Source organism: Protopterus annectens, chromosome 7.part0, assembly GCF_019279795.1.
Source record: "Protopterus annectens isolate FY-2018-M chromosome 7.part0, PAN1.0, whole genome shotgun sequence".
NCBI lineage: Eukaryota > Metazoa > Chordata > Ceratodontiformes > Protopteridae > Protopterus > Protopterus annectens.
The window spans coordinates 393609671-393627529 of record NC_056739.1 but is presented as its reverse complement, the minus strand read 5'-3'; the positions used below and the strand labels follow the sequence as shown (position 1 = coordinate 393627529).

The following is a 17859-nucleotide window of genomic DNA, read 5'->3' as shown; positions in this document are numbered from 1 at the left end:
GAGGTCTTTGCTGCTTGGGCAGGTTACAGTTAAGGGCCTCTGCATATGTGGATTTAGTGTTGCTATATGTGGGTGTTGGTGGTGCGGGTTTAGAAGGGCTATGTGTTGCTTGAGATGTAGTGTGGGTGTTAACCTTCTCCTCTTGACTGTTTAGCACAATCTTGGGTGGAGAGAGCTTTGCTTCCATTTTGGCTATGTAAGTGCATCTCTCACAGGTTGTAGTGTTGGGTGGTAGGAGGAGAGGGTTGCCTGTGTACATGAGGCAATTGCTGCATTGCCCCAGTATGCCCAGATTCACCAGGTGGACAGGAGAAATCACCGGAAGCTGACCCTTGGACATGCTTGGTTTGAGGCTTTTTTTTTTTTTTTCTTTGTAAAGTACAGGAGCTGTTTCCTTAGCAAGGTACTTTGCAATTATAGGCTGTTTAGTGCCTACTATTAATTTCTCCTTGTTAACCAGGAGAGTTCAGTGTTTGTATGAGTTTAAGGCTTCCTAGTGCTTTCCAGCAGGTATTAGAGAAAGTGCTAGTCACAGGGATGCTTAAAGGTAAGATTGAAAAGAATGCACTCTGCAGTGTGCACTAGAGAAGTTAAATGTGAAAGTAGGTAACTTGAGTTTTACCTGTTTAAAAAGTTAAGGTTTAGTGGAGAGTTACTATTTTTAAAACAGCAAGATTGATTGAAAGGGGTGGTACTTTTGTATTTTGGTACTATGAGATACTGTAGGATGGCTAATAAATTTAAATAATTGAAGGGGTGGGATTTCATAAATGATGATTTTGTGATTACTCACATAAGCCAGTGAAAGTAGAGAGAAATGAGATATATGGTCAGATTAACATAAGAGGCGGTCAGCTAGAAAGACAGTGGTATTTAACAAGACAACTTAAATGGATGGGAGGGCAGGAAAAATTTCTGCCTGGCTCAGAACAGAGAGAGCTGTCCTGTCCTGACCAGTCTTGGAACTTCACCTTATTTTACATCCGTTTTATCCTTCTGTTGTAGTTTGTTTATGGCAGGGGACCACCAGAGGTCTCTTTTCAAAGATGACCTCTGAGCACTGTCTAACTGCTTTGCTCCTGAAGAATAAGAGTCAAACCCACAGCTGTAGTATGAAGCTCATTAGAAGTACACTATGTTAGCTAACTGTTAGGTTACTAGAGATGTCCATCAGTACAACATGACATAGCATAAAGAAGATGACTTATCCTTCATACTCTCGATAACTTAATGTAATTGAGTGCAATGATTATCTTAATGTGACATATTGATTCTATGCTGGCTAGTGTGTTACACCTTCATTTAGTTGTATTTGTTAACCAGGTAAGTAAACTGTTGAAAGGACCTCCTTCAGTCACAACCCAGACCATATGGCATAAATCATACACATTGTGTGAAAACTAAGATATAATGGAGCTTTTTTACTGAGGACCCTACAAAACAGGCTCTGCAGAGCTTGGCATACTTAGTTAACCAAGCTGTTCTTATGTAGGGGAGGGTAAGGATTATTAACGCAAACCTGAACCCCTTCATCATCTAAGTGATTTTGTGCTCATCTTTGTGGTGAGAGAGCCACAGTCTACATGCATTCCACTATACATCTGTGGCATAGGTACTGGGCATAAACAAGAAAGTGCCATACCCCAGCCACAGTACTCCCATACCCCAAACACAAACCCCCACCTCATATCACTGGTGGAACAGAGCACTTATATGTAGCCATTATCAAGTTACTACAAAAGCCTGCCAGGAGCAGTGGACATAAAATTAGGTGTCAAGAAATGAAAAAAAGTTAAAAGGGTAAAATAAAATAAATAAAAATTGCCTTAAAATATAAAGTGTATTTTTCAGTGAGATTTCTTTTTGAAGAATATTCATTGCTCTGTCAGAGGTTAGACATGAGTTTGATGTTAACTTGGAGGAGAAAACCAACATTGTCTTTCCTTTAAAAGCAAACCGCTTACAACACAAGTTTAGAAGGTTAACTAAATGTGTTTTTTCTAGCTGTTAGTTAATCTTTTGCTTCTTAAAGAGGTTAGGAAACGTATTGGATGTTTCAAAAATGTCTTTTTTTATTGTTCTTGAATACCTAGATGTCATGTCTGAAGTGTATGTCGTAGATTAAAGTGTTCTTTATAATATGAATGAGCTTGTCAGTATTGGGGAATCAAGCAGTACCTTGGAGGGGAAAATGCTCCATAGAGGTACATCATGCTCTGTGCTCATTGCAGCACAAGTTATGACAGATAACAAAAGGTAAGGTTTTTCCTGTTTGTTTTACTTGAACTTAAAGTAATAGAACATGGAAGGAAGCACACACATGTCCATGTATATAGCAGTTTATTCACAGCACATGTATTTCAACTTTATCAATGACAGCAACAACCAAGAGGAGCAATAATAAACTAATCAGCCTTGAGACACTGGTGTATACATTGTGCGAGCATTGTACCACATAGTACGGAATGAATAATTCATTAGTGTGCAGCCTCACAGAGACTAATGCCACATGCCACTATCTACAGCCACTCACATCAGAAACCATAGTCTGTCTCTTCACAACAGTCTGACTCAGTGGTATCTGAGGCTCCAGCTCCAAAGCTGTAAAAAGAACTATCCACATGCTAGCTACTTCAGAGAGGAACTTGGTCTACAATTAGTATTTCATGCAGGTCATGACAAGGTTGCTTATCTTCCACATCACGTAGTTTGCTTTTTTTTCACTTTTAACCAAAAGGGACCTTATTTAAATAACAGAACTTGAACGTGACTGGCCGTGACAGTGTATATGTTCAGCCATTACATTAGGCTCATTCACATTTATGTGTTTGTTGTTATTAGGTACACTAATAAGGTATGTGGCAGAAGGCATGTTACAGAATACAACACAAACATTTTCTTACCTGACGGTGGTTATTTCTATGGAAGATTTATTCTCCACCCAGCCCTTTGCAAAAATATTAGAAATTAGTAAGGATGGAGAAGGTTTAGCCTCCTTTGTGGAGGCGATGTGTTTTTTTTTTTTTTTTTGTCATCATGTAAAATAAAGTCTGTTAGCAGAGCCAGGATTTGTTTTCCCATTTTAATAAAGGGACTTGGTCTTTGGCTGTGCAGTCTACACCCATCCCTGGCCCACAACAGCACCCATTTACACCTGTAGCAGCTTAAAATCCATTTCATAAAGTGGGGTCACACTTGCTAAGACTGACACAGTGCCAGCCCATTGCATCTGAGTGGCAGCACCTATATCTGAGCTGTAACTTATCACGTAGATACATTACAGACTGTTTCTGTTTCCTGTTCCTTACTAGTATTTTCATTAAATGCTGGGGAGGTGGCAACAAAGGCAGGTGGGACCTCAATTCATAGTCTTCTATGAAGGACGCCTTGACATGTAAGAGCATGAAAAGTATTAAAAGTTGCACGTAGATGTGCCGCATGTCACAGTGCTGGTTACAGCACTTGTTGCAAATTATGTCCTGTACATCAGAAGTACACACACGCTAACATGCATACATGTAACGTTGTGAAAGGTAGTTCCTTATACACTTCTCGCCACATAATTCTAATCACCTACTGTGATATTAAAACTTTGTAGCTTATATGTATCATTTGAAAGTATTCTCTTTGTTGAAATGCAAGGTTACAAGTACAAACGCTCATTGGTATTTGATGTTCTCCCAGATCCAGTGACCCAGTCAGAAATTCCTGAATTATACTCCAGAAAATCATGGCTTCAGCAGTCTGAGCAGAATGCTGCACAACTGTTTAGCAGTACCACAGTCATGCTGAACCACTTTCACTGCTGCTGGTCTGTCTTGGTGCTGATATGATGCTTGGGTTTGCTAAAGATGTTGGTTTGGAAAGGAGGAAAAGAGGAAACAGAGTTTGGGTGATGGTGTCACTAATTCATATGTTCATAGATTACTAAGCTAACTGCTTAAGGACCCTTACAAGCCTAGCAGTATAACCTGATTTTACCCAACATATGGCCACTAGGGGCAAGAGCATGTCAGGGATTTGTGCCTTTTGTGTATGCTTCTGCATAGGTTTCTGTGTTTTGTGGATTTGGGGGAGCTTGGAAACTAACTATGCCATCCTTAATAGGGGTAATTTACCTTCGTGAATTTCATAAAGTTTTTGGGGTTGGGGGGACTAGTTTTACCTTTATTTCAAAGGAGACTGCTTTGTAATCTGATCTTAATAGTGAAGCATAGCACTATGGAGGCTGCAGCACTTTCCCATATTTCTGAGTACCAGATCTAGGATGTTTGTTCCCCCTAGTGGGAGTGCAGACTAGGTGCACCAGGGCATTTGAATTTACACAGTCAAGAAATCTTTGTTCCTGCATGTTAGTGGTTATGTATACCTCCCAATTAATGGAGTGGTAGTTAAAAATCACCCATGAGTATGGTACTGGGCTGGATGGTGAGCGATTCTAGTAACTTCAGGTATGATGTATAGGTTTCTTGGTTCATAGTGGGAGACTTGTAGCTAACAAGAATATGGTAATGGATTTTACTCATGGTTAGTTGGACATGGAGTAGCTCAAGCATGTCATATTGTTTGACCAGCCTTGAGGTTTGCCTGTCCTTTGTGTAGATAGATACATCTCCACCTTTAACTCTTTTATGTTCAGTTGGTGGTCGGAATGAATCAAAGGCATTATAGCCATTTTCTGCCACAGTGCTTTCCTCTGTTTTGAACCATGTTTCAGTAACTGCACAGGTTTCAGCATTCTTCAGGGTGAGGAGAGCTTCCAGGGAGTGCAGTTTCTTGTTGAGGCTTCTAGTATTGAGTAGTACACTTTTAGCTTGTCCTGAGTAGCTTTTATTATATTGGAAGGTTTGTCTGTTTGGCAGTGCCTACAAAAGGCACTGTAGGGGGTGGATAATGTTTTGGCCAACATCCAAAAGCCTAGAGGTGACTGGTAAAGACCATCCCTGGCAAAGCAGAGTGGCCTAACATTCACATCCTCTTAGGCAGACAAGTATTGGACACCTTTGGAATGACACCAGTAGCTCAGCCAATTGTTAAAATCGATCATTTTCTGCTGGTGTTGTGGCATCACCCTTGGAGATGGTAAAATACTGCTCAGTGCTAGGCTCATACTTGTCTGTGACACATATTCTGAGAACTCAATCATGTTTCTGTTCATATAGTCCAGGGAGGTATGCCTCAGGTCATTAATGCCCACATGAACTGTGACTGAGTGATACTGGTACTTAAGTGTAAGTGACCTGAGTGCTTGTGTGATCTAGCGAATCCTGGCCCATGACAGGCAACTTAACTGTAACCTTCTCCTTATTCAACCTAGTAAGAGGGAAATCACTGTGTTTCACAATGGAGTCTCCTATGACCAGAATATTGGGTTGTGGAGTCTTTTGCCTTGTGGGCTTAGTAGTGGAGGCACAATGAGATGTGGTTTAATGAGTTGTGATGGGAATTGTCTTGTGTGTGTACATGAAGAGTTTCTGGGGGCTGCTCCTGAGAGGCCTTTGAGGTTGGGGTACGTTACATGTGAGCATCTCCGCATATGCGTGGTTCTTTGTGGGTGCGGTGAGTGGTGTATGTGAGTCACTGACAACCTGGTTGTTACCTTTTGTGTCCGTATGCGAGAGTTTTGCCTTCATTGTCAATGTGTAACTACATCTCTCACGTATTGTATTTTTCTGTTTGAGAATTAAGTGGTTGTCAGTGTACACAAGGCAATTGTTACATTGCATCAGGATACCCATAGCTACCAAGCTGGGTGCAAAGACAGAAGCAAATTGTCTATCCATGGTTGCAGGTCCTAATGTGTACTTGAAAGGAAAAGGTAAGGAGGGTGTTTGTAATTGGATGAGGGAAGTGTGCTTATGCGGTATAATCTGCAGCTAACCTCACCAGTGATGCTACCCAGCAACAAATCAGATGCTTTCTGAATAGCAGTAGTCCTGGGTGTTATAATAAGGTAACTAACACAGTAAACTTTCACAGTATAATGAAAATAAGTAATGTTTCCAGATGTTTGCACTGCCACAGCAAACTGCTCCATGCAAATTTATACCAGCATTGGAAATACAGAAGGCGGACTGAGCCCTCTGGCTAATACTGTGACTACACTTACAGCCCTTTTGTGTGCTTCCCATTTTAGATAGACCAGGTAAACACCTACTGTCACTTGATGAATAATCCCAGTACTCTTCATGTAAAAGCATAGTAAAGAAGTATCTGGAGTGAAATGCTACCACAAACAAACTTAAAGATATAGATACAGCAGTGTACTTTAAACAGCTTATAAAAGTGTGGTTACTCATTTTGTAGAAATGTGCCAAAAGCCACTCAATTGTACAGAATTTATAAAGGCACTACAAACAAGGTAAGCTGATTAATAGCCCCCCCCCCCCCCAGCCAATAAAACTACATGCAGAAAACTCAAGTAAATCCCTACCCTAAACAGACCAGGCCACCACTCAGTGCACTCTAGATGGAAAATCCATTGACCTCTTGATGTTAAAACACAGAAAAGGACCTGCTAGAGTGTAAACATAAACTACTTTATCCAATAGCTTGCTAGATAATGAATTCAGAGCAAGTAAATCAGCAGACAATGAGAAGCAAAATATGTTCTTTTCAAAATAAGCTCAAGGAAAGGCAAGGAAATAATTCAGGATATCAACAGCTGTGTAGAAAGTGAGAAGCTTATAAAGCTCAATTTACTGTAGGGGTGGGCAGCTTAAAATCCCCAGGTTTAAAAAGCAGATCAAGGAAAGGGATGGTGGGTGGGAAAAAACTAGTAGGGAATCTCCAGCAGTGCTTGTAGTTTATGCAGGCTTGGAGTCTTCTCAGAAAAGACAAAGACCCAGAAATTTAATGTGTATTTAAATATCACTCAAGAAACAATTTCACCAAAGAAAAAAAAGTGTGAAATGTGCAGCCTAGATAACTGTCTGTCTGTCACATAGAACAAAAATACCAGGCTAAGCAGATTTCTTAAAACAGAAAACAAAATGGAAGAGGTAAAACATAAGGCAGCACAATATAGGTTTAATTCCTCCCCCCAGCAGGGAATCACCAGCAGTGCTTGTAGTTTATGCAGGTCTGGAGTCTTCTCAGCACAGGTGAAGAGCAAGTTAGGGCAGCTGTGTTCTCACGGTACCTGCTAGGGGAACAACTGATTCTGCCTGCTTTAAACTAGTAGAGTAATATGCGCTCAGATGACTTTCTCCTGTGCAGTGTTCTTACCAACTGAACTGCACCATTATACAACATCAGTTTCACTTGTTTAGGCTCAATCTGATTAGAGTAAGTGGGTCTGCTGACCATGTTACGATGCGTAAAGGGCCCTTGGTAAATACTAGGTCTTTCTGTACATTTTATTTTTCAGTTACACTCTAGTGAAGACCCCTCAGCAGAGCATAACCAAGTATGTGCATAACTGTGATGTCTTACTGTTGTGAATGCCGTGTACCAGCTGCTGAGAAGGGCTTTGGTGGAACAAAGGCTGTGAAGCAATTCCCTTCATCATGGTAAATAATAGAACATTGTCTTATGTCATGAAAACATGTGAAATTATTCAAGTTATTTCTGGAATCATGCACAGCCTTTGAGAATGAGTAGGCAGTAACAGCTGTATACAGTGACTTTCTGTATTGTTCATTAATGTCTTGATTAAGCCTACATTGTACACACAGAGCTCTTGCTGTCATATGCTTTTTGTATGTTATCACATACAGTTCCTTCATTTAATTCAAATCTGCTTTACCTTCTGTCAGCATGGTGGGACTGTTTGAATTGTAGTTTACATTTGTGTACTGTTTGTATGCCTTCCTTTTTATAATAAAGTACTTGCCCTCTCAATATAAAGGTATCTGGTAAAAAAATGATATGCTTTTTTAACATAACCAAGAGATGTGTTCTAGACAACAGCTATCTGAGAAGATGACAAATAAACCGTAAAAGCGTTTGCTATCCTAATGATGCTGGGAATCGTTACTGAATGACATTTGCCATATCACTCTGCTGGCTTGTATTGGAGGTGAGCTCCACTCATTTGATGGACATGGACTGTATAGATTCAAGGTGAAACTCAACTCTCCTGAGGGGGTGTTGTTAATTCTGCTGTCACTATTCGACAGGCTTGTGACAGTCTAGGACAGAAGCATAATGGAGAAGCAGTGTCATATTAGCAGGGTGCGTACACTACCCATGTGTCTATAGAGTTAGAACAGAATGAAGGTAGGATGCAGTTCTCTAGAACTTGTAGTTTCCATGATGGTTATAAATACTAACACAGGGTTATGGACATAGATATTTCCCACTTTCTATCTCTGCAAAGGGAAAAAAACTCTAAAATGGCACTGATGAATAAGCTGTGTTTGATTTCCTTTGGACTACAGTTGGTTTATAGCCTGCAGACCGGACCCAGACACTTGCATATAAGCACAGTATGTATTGTCATGGATCTTTGTATTGCCTTTCAGGATGTGAAGACTGAAAGAGCACATTTCTTCCCTTCAAACTACAGGCCAAATGAACCCATGCCTAGCTTATCCCTGGTAGTGCAAAATCCGTTTTTCACTTATTTGATTGTATTAATGAACTTCTGGCTACATTGGAAAGATGAGAAAGTCTAACCATATGTCCCCTGTTCAGCTTTTCACAGATGGAATAACTAACAAGCTTGTTGGCTGCTATGTGGATGAAGCAATGGAAGATGTGGTCCTTGTACGTGTGTATGGACATAAGACAGAGTTATTTGTCGACCGTGATAATGAACTTCGTAGTTTCCAGGTGCTTCATATGAATGGCTGTGCTCCCAATCTGTATTGCACTTTTACAAATGGACTATGTTATGAGTTTATGAAGGGCCTTGCACTGGGGACAGAGCACGTCAGACAGCCAGCAATCTACAGGTACTCATCTCTTGAATTTTTTGAATAACTGCTATAAAAAAAAAAAGTTAGTTTATAATGCCATGGTAGAAGTGCATTTTTTTATATTATTTATTTAATTAATTTGTTACCCGAGAAAACCCACTAGGTGCAAACCTCTTTTCAAGAGTGACCCAGGAGTACTGTCTGTAAAGTGACTTCTCAGACTGCATTTATCCTGCGCACTGTACTCCTCAAACATGATTTAGATATGTGCAAGTATTAAATGTATGGTGTTACAGAATAATTTTTGAATGTGATCATATGCATGATGTGGATTGCATAACACCACTCTGCTGCATGGTTTCTCAGTGTTAATATCTCTATCTATTTCTCCCAAGTCCAGAATTCAGTCCTGATTTTCTATTATTTTCCCAAAAAATGGTAGTTGATTGCCTACATTAACTGTACTCACACACACACATACATACATACATGTATGTACGTACATAAATGCACATTATTTTTCTTGCTCTTTTGACCATGGTTATGACTGAAAATGGATCATGGACTTGCCCACTATGCTAGTTAAATGTGACAAAATGTGTACCTGTATACAACATGTATCCCCTTGTGCATGTATCTGTATCAATATGAAATATGTAGGAGTTTGGTTGAGTTTGTTACACCTACAGTGTAAGATATTTCATTAATCACACAAGTCATGCATCCATGAATGTGTGTGTGTGTGTGTGTGTGTGTGTGTGTGTGTGTGTGTGTGTGTGTGTGTGTGTGAAATACATATTTTTAATAAATCATTTACTTTATCAGTTGATAACATTTTCAATCCATGGATGAACTTTTTGGTTATGATCATACCTCTCAACCTGGAAACATCAAAAATCTGGACAAGGCCCATGAAAAATAAGTACAAATCTCTATGCTGATTAACATTAAATTTGCACACATAATTACATAACCCCACCCACTCCAGTGGATTTTGGGATACCAACTTTCAAACACAAACTGAAGAACAGACAAGCAGAATATGGCACCAGAGTCCCCCTGCAGCCATTCCAGTGCCCCACTACCTGGCTATTTCACCCCATTTACCATAAATACTAATGTGCATACTGCTTTACTTCTACAATGATTATTTGGATTTTATTTTTACATTTTGTAGCACAATGCACAAACACTAATAGAGATCTGCTAAACAAAGCAATACTGTCTCACAATGAAAATAGACTTTGCATTAAAACTTCTGTACCCTTGAAACTCACATTCATTGAAACAGCATGCATCTGGCCAGTGGTGGCTAAAGATTACTTTTAGGCTGTTTTCAAATAATAGGCCCCTTGCACACACAGCAAGAAACATACACTTGTTCTTTGAAACACCTTCCTATTGAATTATATTCCTTGTATAATACAGCACATTTGTTAGACTTAGAGCGCATTTTAAATTTGTTTGAACATTTTTCCAATAGGCCATGAAACAAAATGCATGAACCAATAATAAACTGCCCAATTCAGAACATTTCCATCATAAAAGTCTCCACGCACACATGTATATGTTTGTGTGTGTGTGTGTGTGTGTGTGTGTGTGTGTGTGTGTGTGTGTATATATATATATATATATATATATATATATATATATATATATGTTTGTGTGTATATATATATATATATATATATATATATATATGTGTGTTTGTGTATGTGTGTATATATATATATATATATATATATATATATATATATATATATATATATATATATATATATATATATCTATATATAAAATGACAGTAGTGTAAGCCATTGGCATCTTGCACAGTTTCTCGAACTTAGTTTCAGTTTTTTGCTTGACTTACTCTGATTTGTGTTATCAGACCAACTCAATAGCTGTAAATGCACAACAAAATAAACTAGGTGAACTGCATGTTTTAAGATATCCAATTTTTAGTCCCAAGTACTGACAGACCCTCTCCTACATTCATCCTGAAGCATTAAAACTATCATTGTAATCCAGGTGCTATTAACTGGCCACTCTTGCTTCTCCAATGTCTGCAGTGGAAAAATGTGTTTTATCTTGAATGCTGGAAAATGTACTTTAATTGTTTAAAAATATTTTCTTATAATGCAGCACAGAACATAATAATTCTGATTTTCTGTTCCTGAATTTGGGATATTTGTTGCTCTTTCCACTGAGGCACAAATGCCCTTATGCATGACATTTTCTCACTTCTGTTGTATCTGTAGCTACACCCTTGACTTGTTACACCCACCCCCTTTAAAAGTACAACAACACAGTACAGTATCAGCAATGCATCTATATACTGTGGGAGTAGAGCCCACAGCCTTATGCATCAAAAGCAAGTATTTAACCTATTATGCAATTAACAATGCAAGCAGACTCAGTATGAGCAACACTAAACTCCTCATCCACTGAAGCTCTCAGCTCATTGTAAAATCCACTTGACACTGAACTGTATCTCTCAACTTTGCAGCACAAGAACTCTGGAAAAAGCCAAACTTTATTGGGGGGAGATAAAAGCCCAAAACCGGGGACACATTTTAAACATTACTTGTATAATTTTGGAAAGTTGCTAGAGTAAAATGTGTTACCACCATGCGTTTCACTGCCAAGTCTTGAACCCAGGACCCTGTGCACTACAGTCAGAGCAACATACCACTATGCCAAATCAGCAGTTTCCTGAAAGATAGGAAGACTGAAACTTAAATAGCTATCATGTAGTGAATTCAGTTCTCACTTCTCACCATAGCTCTCAACAACATAGCACAAAAAACCTGGACAAAGCCAATAATGGGGGGATACATCACCCAAAATAGTGATGATAAATTTCAAATATTGATCTTATAAACTTAGAAAATTGCTTGAATAAAAGGTTTTGTGTTGCCATTTATTTTCTGAAGAATATGAAGTCTGAAATTCAAATGCCTGTCATTATTTAGTGAATTCAGTCCTTCACTGATTTGGCAGAAAAATCCAGAAAACCACAGATTTTATGAGGAACAGAACAAAAATATGAGGCATAAATCTAGAAAGTTTTCACAAGTGATGGTGGGTAGGGACTTTAGGCTCTTGTTACCTGTTCCCAAGGTACAGGGTTTGAGCCTGAGTACCTCTAGCCACCAGGTATATTCACCTGGGACATTACACACACACACACACACACACACACACACACACACACACACACACACACACACACACACACACACACACACATCAGCTTGGCTGAAGCAGCTGGAAATGCACGAACGTGGGCCTTTGGGCTCAATTCTGACAGGCTGGCAGGCTGTTTCATGGAACTGATGTCATCGCACATGTGGTGATATCAGCTCAAAAAACTGGAAAAAAATTAAATAAAAAAGCTGGGAATTTGAAAATTAAGGGGGTGCAACTTGGGAATCATGGCACCCCATTATTTTGACCCCAAAACTTGGTAGAAACTGAGTAATTCAGTATGCTTGGAAGGTATGTTTATGATGTGCGTCCAGGGTAATACAGTGTATATGTTTATAACACATATCATATGTGGGGGTCCAAAAGGAGGACATATGTATACAGACAGATTCATATGATACATACATTGATATGCCAGATCTAGAAAATTAGCAATGTGCCTTTAAATGGATTTTGAAATGTGGAGTGTGGGAACATTCTCACAGAAAGGATGTTAGACAACAGTCTATATTAATCAGTAATGAGAGCTTAACTACCAATTACTGTGGTATAAAAGGAAGTAAATTTGGGGAAATTATTTCTTCATCTGATCAGCATGAAGGATGATGATGATGAAGGAGGTTTGGAGTACATCAGCACAGTGTGGTGTAATGCATGGAGATGTACCTGGTGGAAGTATCTATAAAAGAGAGCTGAAGTCAAGGCCTGGGTAAGGCTTTTAGTCTAAACATTTTGAGACAGGCTATTTATCACAAAGGCTGTGTAGGACTGTATAGAGTAGCAAAAAGCATCTTTTTTCTCTTGGAATTAAAGGTCAAGCGGGCAGTATTTTGTTTTGCTTTAAAAGTAAAAGTCAAGAGGGCAGTAATTTTCATTATTTTGTTTAATATCAATTTGAATTTGTGTTTTTTATAATACAATGGATATCCCCAAGAGGACATCAAAGCAGAAGTTGATGTTGCCTCAATTGCAGAGAAGATAAACGAGAACAGATTACAGTGGTTTGGTCATATGTGCAGGAAAGCAGAAAGATGATGCAGTGAAGATGATTTGAGAGAGACAGTAAGAAGACAAGTGGAAACTGGGACAGCCAAGAGATGAAAGAATTGTGAATAAGACCTACAACAATCAGACATGACTGTTGAAGGTAGGAGAGTAACACTGAACAAAGGAGGTTGCAACAGTTGAAACAAAACACCAACCCTTTGTAGAAAAACTGGATCTGATGATGAATGGATGCCACCAGTGTTTGCATGTACTGTGTGTCACTGTAGTGCTTTTCATCACAGTTTGCAATGGGAATGTGTATTCTTATATCTATTAAATACAGATATATCTAGATAAAGGTACAGACCCTTTAGAATATGGCACTTATGGCATTACTTGAATATTTGTCCATATACAGTGGAGATCTCATGCTGTCACTCAGGAATGTGGTGCCGTACCAATAGTTTTCCATCCCAAACTGTCACCTGGAAGTTTGTGCATGTGTGTACCTGCACTGGATCCCTCCTGGTTGTCCTACACTTCCACAAGGAAAATCACTACTTATATGGTTTCTAAGTGTGCCCCATCAGTAATTTCTTTGTTTTTAGGATTTTATATGTGTTTATGCAGCTGTGGAGTTTATATAAAGTTAAGAGGATGTGTGGGGAAGGGGGTTTCCTGCCCACATGGAATGTGAAGTGTGTCATTGTTTAAAGATTTGTATGCTGGTTGAGTCTTCAGGCAGTTTAATTGTTGGCTGGATATTTGCCAAGTTGTGCTTCATTGATATATTGGTGAAGAGGTTTCCTTTCATTCTTCATGAATGCTGGTGTACATACATGGCTCTGTACTGCCTTCTGGGGAATACATATATACGTATGTATATATGTATATATGTGTGTGTGTGTCCGCCACTATCGCGCACTCTTCCCTACCCGCCCCCCCCCCTAACTCCCCACTAACCCTCTATCGCCTCCCCCTAACCCTAACAGACCGTCAATCTCCACACTTTACCTGCGCGCACCTAAACGCTCCGCCACTACGCCGATACACACAGCGTGTGTGTATATGTATATATATATATATATATATATATATAGATTTATCCGCATTAATGGTATTAGTAATATATACATGCGCAGACACACACACACACACACACACACACACACACACACACACACACACACACACACACAGTATGTTTCCCTTCAGGTGCTCAGTACTAGCCTGCTTAGATTCTGTTTGAGCATGAATACTTCATAGTATCATAGGAGTTTACTAGGTGATTGAACCAGAGGTCATTTCAAGCCTAGCCATTTCATCCCAGTGTAATACCATAGATACTTTAGTCAATACCCGGATTGTATTCAGTAATGACTGCCCATGTCCAGGAGGGCTGTGGGTGCTATGTCTTGTAAGAATTTACGGTGCCCCATCCACTCGGCCAGGTTCCTTTTGAGCAGTGTCATAGAGGTGCTCTGCTTCACATGAATTGGCAGCTGTCACCAAGGCCATGGAAGAGGGAAAGTCAGTACGTACAGCTTACCTTGACCTCGCCAAGTCCTTTGACACAATTCCCCACTCGGGCATCATTGAAAAGCTAAAACAACTTGATGTTAATCCCTATCTTGTCAGATGGGCGGCCAACTGACTCACAGATAGGACCCACAGGGTCAAAATAGGCGCCACCAACTCTGACAGCAGACCTGTTACTGGTGGTGTTCCCCAGGGATCTGTCCTGGGATCCCTTCTGTTTGGCATCTACTTCTCAGCGGTCCAAGCAAAGACCAAGGGCCTGTGGCTGACCAAGTTTGTGGATGACTGTAAGTTGGGTGTTGTCACTGACTCCCCAAATGACATTAACATACTGCAAGAGGGTCTCACAGCTACAAATAACTGGTTCCAAAGTCATGGCCTTAAGTTAAATGCAAAAAAAATGTATTATCATACCATTCAGCAAAAACACGGTCCCTACTGATTACCTCATCAACGGCAACCCCCTGAGCACACAACCCGTGGTGAGAGACCTGGGTACTCGGGTTGACAACAATTTCACATTCGACCATCATGTGGTGGCAGTGGTCAGAAAAGCCTTTTACTTGGTTCATCTCATAAGTAAAGGGATTGCATCCAGAAAAAAGGAGGTCATTTCCTCTCTGTACTCCTCCCTCATTAGACCTATAATTGAGTACAACCCTCTGTTTGGTATGTACCTCTCCAAACACCTACACCAACTGGAAAGGCCACAGAAATATCTCACAAAGAGAATCCATGGCCTCCAACACCTGTCTTATGTGGACAGGCTCAAATCACTATCACTTTACTCAGTATCATACAGATTGCTCAGAGGTGATCTGTGTCTTTCCTACAAGGTAATATCTTACCCTGCCCTACTAGAGATGCTCCATATCCTTAAGTCTAACACCTTGTGCATTACCCGCTTGATAGGCCTAAATCTAATATGCAACATCAACAAAACCTGCTAGAGAGACAGGTTTGTCTCCCAGAGGCTGCCCCATCTCTGGAATAGACTTCCCATACATGTCTGAAACAGAGTACGTTGCTGACCCTCTTCAAGCTCAACCTCGATGAGTGCATAGGTAACCACAGATTTGTCCCAGGAGTTCCACTTTTGTCCCTTATTGATAAGGGCGACAGATGCTGACTGAGGTTTTTTTTTTTTGGGGATAAACTCTTGGCTAGGCTTGTAAGTGTCCCAGGGCCATTAGCCTAGTAACCTCCTATGATCCTATTTCAAAGAAGTGGCAGTCTCTGGGAGACAAATCTGTCATTCCAGCATGTCCTATTCAAGTTGCAGGCCATATTTAGTTCCCTGGAATTGGTAGCTCTAGTCCCATTTGATTTATGGATGTCCAGCAAATTCTTTAGGTTTTGGTCGGTGATTGCTCTGTAAGCCAGGCATAAGTCTCCCCTAAGAAGGCTATATGATACTGAGTATAGTGACAGGGAGTTATGCGCTGGAGCCCCTTGATCTTCTTTGTTAGAAACCTCTGAGATCTCTTCAATTGCTCATAGGTTCATAGGTAGGTACTAGGCTATACAAGCCCAGTCAAAAAGGTACCCTGGCTTTTGCCACCCAAGAAAATTATTTTCCTGTGCCACTGTCGAGCAGAGCCACAGAAGTGATCCCTGGGTGAATTTCCTATTTCCCATACAATCATCAAGATTTTTCTTGAAGAGTGCTAATGAGGAGCTTTGTTTGATATAGATAAGTAGTTTATTCCAGAGTATGGGAAGTCTCTGGGACAGGAATCTATCCCTCCGGCATGTTCTGTTTATTGTGGTGACAAGGTTTAGGTCCCTAGAGCGTGTATCTCAGAGGGATTGGGATTTCTTTAAGTGGAGCATGTCCAACAGCTTTGGGTTTAACATAGCTTTGGATGTTAGGCAGAGATCACCTCTGAGTAGGCGATATGCGACGATGTAAAGCTGGAGTTTTTTGAGGCGTTCTGCATAGGGCATCTGTTTGAGGCCAGTAATCCTCTTTGTGAGGTATTTCTGTGGCCTTTCCAGTTGTTGTAGATGTCTTGTGAGGTATATACCAAAAGGGGCATTGTACTCTCTAATGGGTCTAATAAGTGATGAGTAGAGGGAACAATGACCTCTTTTTTTCTGGATGAGAAACCTTTTGTGATGAGGTGTGCCACGTAGAAGGATTTCCTGACTACTTTGGCAATGTGATTATCAAAGGAGAGACTACTGTCCACCTGTGTCCCAAGGTCTCATATCACACTTTTGGTGTTAAGTAGACTACCGCCTATGTGGTAGTTCATGGGTACAGAGTTTTTATGAAAGGGGATGACAATGCACTTTTTGGCATTGAGCTCGAGGCCATGGCTTTGACACCAGGCATCTATCTCATTGAGGCCCTTTTGTAGGATGTCCACATTGTTAGGAGTTTCGATTATGGCTCTTAGTTTGCAGTCATCTGCGAACTTCATTAGCCAAAGACCTTCTGTGTTAGCCTGTACTTCAGAGAAGTAGATACCAAACAGGAGAGGACCCAGGACTGAACCCTGTGGTACTCCACTTGTCACTGGTCTGAAGTCGGATTTGGAGTCTGCTACTTTCACAGTGTGGGTTCTGTCAGTGAGCCAGTTGGCAACCCATCTTGTGACATAGTGAGTTTATCTATAATTCCAGAGTGGGGGATGGTGTTAAATGCCTTGGCAAGATCTAGATAGGCTGTGTGAATCGCCTTACCCTCGTCTATGGCTTTGGTGACTGCTTCAAAGAAGTCTATCGAATTTAGGAGACATGATCTGCATTTTACAAACCTTAACTGGGTGGGGTCCAGAGTTTGGAGATTACCAATGTCTTTGTTTATAAGTTCCATGATGATACGTTCCATGGCTTTGCAGACCAGGCTCATCAGGATAATGGGGTGGTAGTTCCCGGGGTCCGTGGTTGCTCCCCCTGTGTGGAGTGGGATAACCGTCACTGTGTGCCATTCAGTGAGCACAAAGCCTGAGGCAAGGCTCTGATTGAACATGGTACTTAGGTGGGGTGCCAGTTCATTCTGTAGTTCATGTAGAATGCAGCCTGGGATGTTGTCTGGTCCCATGGATGCTGTGTTCTTGGCTTTGGAGAGTGTGTTTTTTACCTGTGCAGCCATGATTACAGGAACTTTGCATTCTTCCGGTATAGAGATGGGCCCTTTAGGGGGTGAGAGGGGGGTAAAGTTAGCACTGAACCTGTCTGCCAGGATCTTGGCAATATCAGTTGGGTCTGTATATTTACTGCCATTGTGCTGTAACTCAAAGCAGATCTGAGTGTTGCC

General features: G+C 40.5%; 1 protein-coding gene across 1 annotated transcript in view; it reads left to right on the top strand.

The window, feature by feature from the left end:
- LOC122806485 (ethanolamine kinase 1-like) overlaps positions 1-17859 on the top strand; it is a 338475-nt gene that overhangs the window by 49178 nt on the left and 271438 nt on the right. The window contains exon 2 of the mRNA XM_044076962.1: positions 8638-8897. Coding sequence (XP_043932897.1) covers positions 8638-8897 — 260 coding nt within the window. The remainder of the gene's footprint in view (positions 1-8637; positions 8898-17859) is intronic.